Below are 12,057 nucleotides of genomic sequence, written 5' to 3' on the forward strand. Positions count from 1 at the left end.
CCCACTTCTCTTATGTTTCCTGCATTGGCAGGCAGGCTCTTTATCACCAGTATCAACCGGGAAGCCCGAATCAGCTATATGAATATACATATATTCCCTCCCTCCTTCCCCTCCCCCAACCCACCCATCTAGTCATCACAGAGCACATCTTCTAATTTTAGGATACTGCTTTTTTTCCAGGTCTCTATTTCAGGATCCTTTCTTTGACCAGTTTAATCTTTGGCTATAATAGGAGTGACCTAATAAAAGCGGTGGTTTTTGTTTGCCCTCCTTGGTTGTGCAGATCTTACATGAGAACATCCCCTTGTCCCTGAAGTCCAGTGAAATCTGTCATCTTGGTGGTAGAAATCACAATGGGAGGCTACCCACTTCCAATACACATCCATACTAAATCATACTTTCTATTGTCTTACCATAATCTATAGGATATTCTTTTATTCCATTTTATAAATGCAGAGGTCTTTTTCCCCCCTCTTGTTAATTATGTTAATTTTTAGGCTTTTTGAGGGAGTTTCAAGAGGGGAGATTTTTAATTAATCTCATCTTAATGCCATGTTTGGAACTCAAGCCACTGAATTATTATTTTTTAAATACATTTAGACCTAGGTGAAAACACTCAAATGCAAGAAAAGGGTTAAATTTCTTCCACAAGTGTTGGCAAAATCTGTAGAAAAAAAGAGGAACAGCCTTTAATACAGAAAGTTACAGATTATACAGTCATTGAGGAGGAAGGCTTTCACGGATGTAGGAGGGGTTGCTCCTCCTGCCACTCTAAAGCGGACTAGCACAGACAGACAGACGGACAGACAAGCGCAGTCCATTCCCAGAAGTAACCCCAACAGCAGAAATAACGAAAATGCGTTTCAAATGGTGAGTGATCATTCTTATTCTTTGAAAGACAGTTATGAATTAGGTGACCTCAGTATCGGGCTGAGGTTGAGGATGGTGCTGTTTTCTGTCCTTCTTGCCCAAGAATGCTAATTATGTGTTAAGGGCATATTTATGTGGCAGGAAAACTTGGGAGAAAGGTCCATCTATGCTATGGAAGGTTTGCTAACATCTTGAAGGCATTCTTCCCTTCTTGCTCTACCACTCTAAGTTGATCCCATACCTCCAAGGCAGGGGAGATTTAAAAAAATTCCTACCAAAAACATTTGACTACTAATTAAAGATTGTGAATTACTGGACATATCAAAATGTTTATTGGCTGTTAGGGGGTTTTTACATAATTTAATTTTTTAGATTTGCTTTTTAAATATTTAAATGTTGCAGTTATTGATTTCATGAATCAGGAAACTTTTAAATGTCTGTACAGGTATAACAAATGTCAGGGAGTAAATTCAGTGGACACCAAGTTCAGTTTGGCCTGGGGGTGGCGAATGAGATAGAAACAGTAGAAGAAAGGCCACGAAAAAGGAAGAGGAATAAGAAGAGGTGTAAGAAGAAAATACAGAATCCAGATAGTGAGTCACAAACAGGCCATGGGAGATTCTGAGCATGGCAAAGTAGCAGAAGGAGGTGGAATAATTCAATTTGCTACCGGGTATTAAATATGCATGATATACTCTAAGTTTACTGTGATTTCACTATATTTTAATCTTTGCAATGACTCTCAGACAGATGATATCATCACTGTGTTTTATAGATGAGAAAACTGTGGCTTAAAGAAGCTAAATAATTAACTAAACATCACGATGGTCAGAAAGAGTAAAGCTGAGATCTTTCTTTCCATTTTGCCCTGCACCACAGGGTATCTCCAAGCCCTGGCAGGCCCCCATGGCTGTGACTTACTGGAAAAAGTCACACATACCCTTCTCTTGGATGGTGGCAACTGGGATTACTGGTTATTATTGTTCTTTGAAAATCTACATAACCCTCATCTACCCAATGCTTACTGGTTTGGTAGATAGCTTTTCTGCTTTTATTTCAGAAGATTAGAATTTAATTCCCAAGTAAAGACTTCTTTTCCCTCCAGTGAAATTATTGCCCATATAAGAAGTAAGCAATTTCAGAATTTACAGATTTTGTGGAACCATAGAAGTGATACCTCTTAATTATGCTACAGATGTGTATAGAACCAAAGGCCGCTGTGTATGTTGTTGATGTTAAGATTCTCTTTGTTTCACAGTGCTTGAAAATTGGTCATGAGCAGGAAACTTCAAAATATAAATGGCCAGTATCGTTTAGTCCCATCTGAAATAAAAGAAATGCAAATTAAGAGTGAAATGACATTTTTCTTTTAGCAAAATGACAAATATTTTGAAAAGCAAGCGAGAATCCTATGATTTCTAAGGAGGGAGGAACATTTATACCCTTGTTACTTGCTGATGATAATACAATCTTTCTAGATGATAATCTAGTAATACATACCAAAAGCTCTGAAAATATATATGCCTATTAACCAAGTAGTTCAACTTTTAGGAATTTATTGTTAAGGATTCAAGCATATTTTTCTTGCCATTGTTTCTCATAGGGAAAATCCTAGAACAACTTAAATGTCTAAACATAAGTAGTTAGTTAACTATGGAACATCCATAATGAAATACCATGCAATCATTAAAAACTTCTAATGTAGAACAATTCTTCATGTGTTTCGCTTACAGAAAAATAAAAACAAAAAACCCAGAATGTACACTGCTACTACTGTTACACATAATACCTATATACAATGTTAGTCAGAAATACAGATGATTTCTATTTTTTACTTTGTGCTTTTGAATTTGGATCACATCTGCAGGCAGAAAAATAAAGCTAGATATTTAAGAAAACATAACCAATAGCTGGCTTCTTTCAGAAAAGCAGTCAGCTGTCCAGTGGTACATGATCACTCATAATTTGTGGAGTTTCATTGTTAGGGCTTGGGTCATTTTTGATTAACTTTTTTGTTTCTTGACTGTCTCTTGACTCCTCAAAAACATACTCTCTCTACCCATAAATCACTAGTTCCTGATAAGCCTGTTTTCATAAAATATTCTATGTGGAAGAGATCAGAATGCTCATTTCCTTATTTTGCAAATGCATAGTATGGCTCTAGAGAGAGCTGCATGGTAAAAGGAAGAACAGTGCAGGGGTTAAGTGGCCACACTTAGGAACCAAAGTGCTGGGGTTTCTGTGCCTGACTCTTTCACTTTCTAGGTGTGTGACTTTGGACAAGTTGCTTAACAATCGAAATTCTTTAGTGTTTTACTGTGTAATGGGGATAATTGTGATAAGTGTGAGACTTTAATGAGATAATCCATGTAATGTTCTAAGTAACTTAGAACCTTGCTTTGAAAAGTACTCAGTGACTATTAATATTGTTTATTACTATTACAGTTAGGATTAAGAAATAGAAGGGAGGTCATTTGTCCAAGATGATACAGCTACTTGATGCCAATGCTAGGACTAGAATTCAGGAAGATTTTTGTCCAGCGTAAGTGTTCAGTCTGCTCTGAGCCTCTCAGTTCAGTTCAGTTCAGTTCAGTCGCTCAGTCGTGTCCGACTCTTTGCGACTCCATGAATCACAGCACGCCAGGCCCCCTGTCCATCAACAACTCACGGAGTTCACTCAGACTCACATCCATTGAGTCAGTGATGCCATCCAGCCATCTCAGGGCAACCCTAGGCTGGGCTCCCAGGGGAGATGACATGAAACAGGCAGAGTCCAAGGACAAGTCCAGCCACTTCCAGAGAATGACTCTGATCACAGCAGGAAGTCAAATGCTGGAAAGAAGGATGAGGGTAAAGCAGCTGAGACCTGAGTTAGATGCAGAGATGAAGCCAGGAGCAAAGAGCTATTGCAGGAGAGAAAAGATGGCTCAGAGACCCTCCTGAGGCTTTTATAGGCCACAAGCTGTGAGCTTCATGGTGAGTCTACATAACTTAAACAAACCCCACCCCCCAAGGTTGGGGTGATCAAACAGACAGATGGGGTGTGTGGAATTGCAGATATACTGCAAGAAGATGCCTGACAGATAGTTCTCATAGAGGATGAGGTGGACCCTGGGAGGAGCCAGAACAAAGACACCCCCCTGCCCCCACCCCCACAAGCCCAGGCATCCATTGTGATTATCCCAAAATCACAGCCTACATTTGAAGAACCATAAACAAGCAAAAATACCATAAAAAATTTTTTTAATTCCACAGGCAGCAGAATGCATAACTGATTTAAGGTAACAACGAAATCATTTAGGAAATTATTAGACTATAAAGACTATAGGAAACTGATTCAAGGAGAAGAGTTGAGAACATGAGACCAGGGCAGTTATGGTGGGATCAGAGAGGAGAGGATGCATTTGGGACATATTTACAAACTAGAATTGGCAGAATTTGCTTTTTGACAGATATTGAGCTTGAAAGGAGAGATCTAAGTATATATAGTGGCATCCTTCCCAAAATGTGGATGGGTTTGGGCCATGGGGAAAGAGGACAGAAGTTGAATTCATTTTTTAACATGCTGAATTTGAGATCTCTTGGAGCAGCTAGATGGTGATGTCCAAGCAGACAAGCGGATATACAGGTGTGAAGTTCAAGAAAGAGGTATGGGCTGCAGAAAACATTAAAGGTCTTCAGCCTCAGTATAGGTTATAGTTGAAATTCTCTTTGTGGGTGAGATTGCTAGGGAGAGGGGATGGTGGAGTAAGAAGCAGCCAAGGATAGAACCTGGAAAACTTCAAAATCGAGGGAGGTATATGAAGATAAAGAGTCCACATTAGACATCAAGGAGGGCCTCGAGAGAGTGGAACAAGGTAGGAAAAAAATGGTGTCAGTGGAACCCAAAGAGGAGAGAGATACAAGGAAGAGGGCAGGCATACACCTGAAACTAACACAATATTGTAAATCAACTATACTTCAGTTAAAAAAAAAAAAAAGAGGAGGACATGGCCACAGAAAGACAAAGTATATTTACTGAATTTCTACACTGAGCACCTGAGATACAGAAAAAGTGATTCTAGGGACTGAGGGTTAAGGGTTGATTGTGTTCCCTCAAAATTTGTAGTCTTAAATTGCTTTCCAGAAAAATTATAGCCATTCACAACCCCATAATCAGTAGTATATGAAAGTACCATTCTTCTCAATGGGACCTCAGGATGTAACTGTATTTAGAGATAGAGTCTCTGCATAGATAATCAAGATAAAATGAGGTTGTTAGGGTGGGCCCTAATCCAAGATGACTGATATGTTTAAAAATAAGAGGAAATGTAGACACAGAAGCAGGCATAGAGGGAAGACAATGTAAAGAAACCTGGAGAAGATAGCCATGTACCAAGAAGAGAGGCCTTGTAACAGATCCCTCCCTTATAACCCTCAGAAGGGATCAGCACTGCTGATAACTTCATTTTGGACTTCCAGCTTCCAAATTTCCATTTAAGCCACTCAGTACTTTGTTACCACATCCCTAACAATCTAATCCATTTGGTGGGTGTAAATAATCCTTTGGTGAGAGTGCAGATAGTCAGAGGAAGAAACCATGAATAAGTATTTCAGAGAGGTGAGGGAGGAACCAAAAAAAGGATTAGGTCACCTAAGCTAAGAGGAGAAAAATATTCCACAATATAGAGGGTAGTCACAGTGTTAATTCTGCAGAAAGGTGAAGTAGGAGAATGACTGAAAATATCAGTCCAGAGGTCTGTGGCGACCTTTGCGGAGCACTCAGCTAAGTAGAGGGGTAGGTCTTAGAGAGCTGAGAAGAGAGACAGCAGATAGACCACTCCCACAAAACACTGAGTGATGAGAGGGGACCTCTTCACTGAACCAAGCTCATCTATGCTGCCCAGAAAGAGCCACATGGAGACACCTTGGAGTCAGCCAGACAGACCTGGTGTCTCCTCTGCTTTTTCCAGCTGTCATTTTACATGTTCTAACACAGATTACATTCTCTTTTTTTAAGCCCTAAGAAATGTGTTATTTAAAGCTTCCCAGAGATGAAATCTATGATGAATCTGATGTTGTAAAGGGGATGTTGTAAGCCTGTGGTGAATCTGATGATGTAAAGGAAAAGACAAGCCTGAGTGGAATTTGGGGGATCATTCATAATGTATGTCAATAAGCAGGAAAAAAGCATAGTAGAATTGGAATAGGGAAGTACTGAAGCATTTTCTTAGAAAGCTTTAAAGTCAAAATGAACCTAAAATTTGCTTTCTGTAGCCTCAGGATACTTTTTGCCAAGCAACCCAAATATCACACTTCTTTATTATTGAGGATCAAATTTATCAGGTTTGACTTTACTAAGGAGCTAATAAAAATTTGTTAAATGAGCATTTAGTGAAATAAATAAATCAGTCAGTACCAGACAGGAAATAATCATGGGATAAAACCTGAAATAATAAGGACCCAAAAGGAAAACCTAGATCATCACCTCCATCTTATGACTATTTTCAACCAACTAAACAATAGAACTATCAGCAAGAACCTGATAGTTTTAAGGCAGCATGGAGAGTATAGAACACAAAGCTGACATATAATTTTTATAGTGTAACTGGGAATAGAAAACAAAATTCTGAAGTGACAAAAGCAATCCAATGTAGTTAATAATTAAGTGATTTAAAATATATATAAATAACAAGAAATGTTCATTTTCAGTAGAAATTGAAGAAATGCCAACTCAAACATCAATGAGGTATTTTCATTTATCAGATTAAACAGTAAACAAATAATCCAATTAGAAAGTGGGCAAAAGATATAAAGACATTTCCCCAAAGAAGATATACAGATGACAAATAAGCACATGAAAAGACATTCAACATCATTATCCATTATGGGAATGAAAATTAAAACCTCATTGAGATATTAGCACACACACATTAGAATGGATAAAGTAAAAAATAATGGTAACACCAAATACTGGCAGGGTGTAGAGAAACTAGATCACTCAGATATTGCTATTGGGACTGTAAAATAGTACAGCCCCTCTGGAAAGCAGTTTGGCAATTTCTTACAAAACTAAGCATACATTTATCATATAACACAGCAACTGCATTGTTGGGCATTTATCCTGGAGAAATGAAAACCTATGTTCACACAAAAAACAGTACATGAATATTCATACCAGCTTTATTCCTAATAGTCAAAAACTAGGGGGAAAATGTCCTTCCATGGATGCATGATTAAACAAACTGGAGCACACATGTACCATGGAATCAGATCAGATCAGATCAGATCAGTCGCTCAGTCATGTCCGACTCTTCGCGACCCCAGGAATCGCAGCACGCCAGGCCTCCCTGTCCATCACCAGCTCCCAGAGTTCACTGAGACTCACGTCCATCGAGTCAGTGATGCCATCCAGCCATCTCATCCTCTGTCATCCCCTTCTCCTCTTGCCCCCAATCCCTCCCAGCATCAGAGAAGACTCTTGAGAGTCCCTTGAACTGCAAGGAGATCCAACCAGTCCATTCTGAAGGAGATCAGCCCTGGGATTTCTTTGGAAGGAATGATGCTGAAGCTGAAACTCCAGTACCATGGAATACTACCCTGCAATAAAAGGAATCAATTACTGATACACACACAAACTTGAAGAACTCTCCAGGCAATAATGCTAAGTGAAAATGCTGATCCCAAAATGCTACTATATGATTCCATTTATGTGACATTCTTGAAATAATGGAGTCACAGACAGGAGAACAGTTGGTGGTTGCCATGGCTAGGGGTGGTGGGGAAAGGAAGAGGCATGTGTGGCTGCAGAGAGGTAACACCAGGGAGTCTTGGGGTGATGAATCAGTTCAGTATCCTGATAATGGCAATTGCTGCATGAATCTATGTGTGTGAGCAAATGGCAGAGAACTACTACATACACACACATAAGGAGTACACGTGAAACCTAAAACTGGTGAAAGCTGAATAGGCTCTGTGGATTAAACCGATGTCAGTCTCCTGATTTTGCCATTGTACTAGCATTATGTAAAACAATACCACTGGGGGAAACTGGGGGAAAGGTGCAAGGGCCTCCCTGTACTCTTTTGTCCAACCACCTTTGAAGCTTTGTTTCCAAATAAAGAGTTTAAAATGTAATTTTAAAAGACACAAAATACTCATCCTCACTAAGTATTAAGGAAAATGACAGTGAACCACCAATGAGATATTTTCATTTATCAAATTAACAACTTATATTTTATTAGGAGGTCAGGGTAAAAATGCTCAGTGTATATATGAAGAATGGTACTGTCATATACCACTGATTGTGGGATTGTGAATGGCTATAACTTTTCTGGAATTTAAGACTGTATCAAAAGCCTTAAAAAAGCATATACAGGCAAACTTGACCGCTGCCTATTTCTCTGTTCTTAGTAATTTTTTTCAGTTTATTCAATACCTTTATGCCAGGCACTGCTGCTGCTGCTAAGTCGCTTCAGTCGTGTCCGACTCTGTGCGACCCCATAGACGGCAGCCCACCAGGCTCCCCTGTCCCTGGGATTCTCCAGGCAAGAACACTGGAGTGGGTTGCCATTTCCTTCTCCAATGCCAGGCACAGTGCCACACATTAGAAGTATACCAAAGATGAGTATACATGATTTCTGCACTCAAAGAGTTCAGCTTAGTGGTATAAATATCAAATATGATGACATTTTTATAAGAGTGACATGTGGGAGGGAACCCCAGGAGCACAAAAGTGGCTGTTTTCCCTTTGTCTGTAGTTCTGTGTCTTGGATAAATGTTTGAGTTTTGAGTCAGGTCTGGTGTCAAATAATAAGTTAATAAGTAATTTTGTACTTATTAGCAGTGTCACCTTGGGGAAGCTATCCAGCTTCCTAAACTTTAGCACTTTCATCTGTAAATTAAAGTAAAATTGGTACTTACCAATGCTATGAGGGTTATAAGCATTTATAAAGGATGCAAAGTCTTGTGAAAATGAAATATCTGAGGCTTCACATTCTTTTCTTTAAAATTTATTATTTCCAATATTTGAAATGAAGTCTTTAATTTCTTTGGCTCTGCCTTTTCTAGGTGAATTCTAGCAAATGAATTCTTACTTATAACTCAGAAGTTGCTATAATAGACCTCCTAATTACAGATGAGAGAAGGCCAGGCTCAAGGCAAATGAATAAAGTGAGAGCCAAACAAACAAACAAAAAAAGCCACCTAAAATATATAAATGTAAATTAGGCTTAATAAATGTTCATAGTTGTAAGAAAATAATGTGTAAAAAAGAAAAACAAGCTGAAACCCAGTTATCAGAATTTTCACACATTCAGGCAGAATTATCCCTTTACACACTACTTAGGTATCGATCTGAGGGGCTCATTCAGTTGTGGGGGGCTTTAGGAGAACTTTAGGAGAAACATTTGCTTAGATTAAAGGAACTTTGGGGCAGGTTACTTACTTCTCTAAGTCTCAGTTAATTCATCAGTTAGAAGTTTTAACAGTTTCTGTTTTTCAGAGGAAAAGGATGAAGTGAGCTAATGGAGGAATATGAAATGCGTGGCTCAGAACAGGGACAGTGATAGCTGTGATGGCTGAGACAGGGCTAGGAACGTACGTAAGGTGTCGTCCCTGGATCCTTACGACAACCATGTGAGCCGAGTATTATTTTCCCCATTGAAAACAAAATGAGGAAATTGAGGTTTAGAGGGGTTTAGTAAGTCACTCAACATCACAAAATTAGTAAGGGGCAGAGTAGAGAGACTTACTCAAAAAGTGCCAAACCACACCAAAAAAGTACGCTGACACCTGACATTCTAACGATGGTCACATAGCATTATCAGCTAGAAATTACAAAAGATTCAATTCTATATCTCACCAACATCTTGAGATCACCAGCTGTGTATCCCTGGGAAAGTGGCCTAACTTCTGAAACGGTTTCCTCTTGTAAACTTTGTATGTTTGCCGTGTGGATTAAATGAAGTGAGAGATTTGAAGTACTTAGCAGAGCACCTAGCTCATAAGCAATCAGCTAACAGATGTTAGCTTTAAGGACATTTATTGGACCTGTTCCTTTGCTAAGCAGCGGGAATGCAAAGGGAAATGAAACATGTCCCCTGCACTTGTGGAAGACAGGACAGGAGAGCCATATGAGCAGTGAGACTGTAGCACAATGAGGAAACTGTTATAATGGAAGAATACATAACGTGATTTTGGAGCAAGGATGATAGAGATATTGTGAAAAGAGGAGGGAAGGACGGCCAAAAAAATAAAAAAGGTTTCAACTGTGAACCGTGGAATGATTGAATCTTGAAGGAAAAGAAGAATTTTCCCAAACAGAGAAGGCAGGAAAGGCATTCTAGACAGAAGGAACAGTTTGTGCAAAGGTAAAGAAGGCAAAGAGTCATGAAAGGGTTTGTGAGGGTCCAAAACTAGAGAACAGTTCGTGTGACTAGAGGGTGAGTTATATGAGCTGATGAATAAAAGCAGAAGAGAAAACTTGGATTCAGGCTGTGAAGGGCCCCATGGGTCTTGCTAAGTAAGAAGTGTGATAACTATCCATGAGGAACAGGGAGTAAGTCTTTAAAGCAAGGACGTTCCATAAATCAGATTGTTCTTGATGACAGATAATGGTAGGGTAAAGAAGAGGACCCCAACCTCTGGGACCTAATAATGCCTGATGATCTGAGGTGGAGCTAATGTAATAATAATAGAAATAAAGCACACAATAAGTGCAATGTGCTTGAATCATCCTGAAACCATCCCCCAACCCTGGTCCGTGGAAAAATTGTCTTCCGCAAAATCAGTCCCTGGTGCCAAAAAGGTTGGGGACCACTGGGGTAAAGCATAGTGAGAAGGAATCAGCTTGGAGTCTGTTGCAATAGTCCTGACGAGTGGTGACCAAGATCTTAACATGGGCCGCCAATGAATTGGAAGTGGATGGTGAGGAAGGGGAAGTGAGGGGGTCATTTAAACTTACGTGTGAAATCCAAGTTATGAAAATGGCTTGGTCCTGTCTTACCACAGTCATCCCAAAGGACCAAAACAAAAACACAGAAAACCTCTTTTAAAAATAATCTCTTTTGTTTGTATGCAAATAGGCCATGCACAGTGAAAATGCAACTCAAGTGTGATGACAAATACAATATTTTGTCTTCAATCCATGAGACATGAAGATGGAACTGATTTACAAGTGCCATCCTTCTTAAAAATTCCAACTCCTCACATTAAAACTGTAGCTAACCAGCTCAAGTCTTATTTGAAATTGTTTTTCGTCTTAAACCAGATGTGTGGGAATCTATTTAGGGCACTTTTCCAAAAAAGCTTTACTCACATTGCTGAAGAGTAGGAAGAGCAACATCGTGTTTTACTGGAAAATTTCTTTTAGGTACCAACACATCCGTGTGGTGGTGCACCTTTAGAATTTTCCAGATAAAGGTGTGTGAAGGGAACTGCAAAAATTACACTTCTATGGTTCTGCACTACCAACTTAAAAATTGCAAATCCGAGTTGACAAATGCATATTTTAAAGGTTCGCAGAAGTCTTCTGTGCTTTGCTTTTGGTTACAGAGATGACACAGGGAAGTGAGCCTTTGGGTAATGCAGTGCCTCCTCCCTCAACCCTGCTGTGAAATGGAAGCTTTAAAAAATCCAGTGGTTTTTTTTTTTTTTTTAACAAGCTTAGTCATATTAGCTGTGCTCTGTATGCCCCAGTCTAGTTTATTTTATTTTGTAGTGCCCATTTTATTTATACTCATATAAATATTTTGCATAAAAAGGTGCTTTCACAGATTTTTGTGCTTCCCTAAAGTTGAAATCTGCTGCCGTTTGTTAAAATGTGTTAGTTTTGTTATGTTTATATTCTCTCCTCTGCACACATAGGAAAAAATATATGGAAGTAACTCTTCTAGCAACTTTTACATTTTAGAATATTACCTCATTTTATTTCTTCTAACTGAGGTTATAAAGGAAATGACAAATGTCAAATGCTTTGTCATTTCAGAAACTGTTGAGAAAGAAACAACAGTTTCTCAAAATGTGTAAGCACCTATTCTTAAGCAAGGGGCCACTTTAAATTCAGAGATCACAATCTTCTGAGTTGAGGTTCAATACTCCCAGGTAATGCTAAGATTGAAAGGATATCACTTTGGAATCAGATATTCATTTCGTTAGATTCTGAAAAGTGCCATCACCAATATTGGCAGTTTATTGTATCAATCTTTT

General features: G+C 38.9%; 1 protein-coding gene across 3 annotated transcripts in view; it reads left to right on the forward strand.

Annotated features, from left to right (window-relative positions):
• The first annotated feature begins 720 nt into the window (after window positions 1-720).
• Window positions 721-12,057, forward strand: part of CD86 (CD86 molecule) — a 68,143-nt gene continuing 56,806 nt past the window's right edge. For all 3 annotated transcript variants that reach the window (XM_010834251.1, XM_010834249.1, XM_010834247.1), the window contains exon 1: window positions 721-870. In XM_010834251.1, coding sequence (XP_010832553.1) covers window positions 857-870 — 14 coding nt within the window. In that variant the 5' untranslated portion in view covers window positions 721-856. The remainder of the gene's footprint in view (window positions 871-12,057) is intronic.

The sequence above is a fragment of the Bison bison genome, unplaced genomic scaffold (genome assembly GCF_000754665.1).
Source record: "Bison bison bison isolate TAMUID 2011002044 unplaced genomic scaffold, Bison_UMD1.0 scf7180017864032, whole genome shotgun sequence".
NCBI lineage: Eukaryota > Metazoa > Chordata > Mammalia > Artiodactyla > Bovidae > Bison > Bison bison.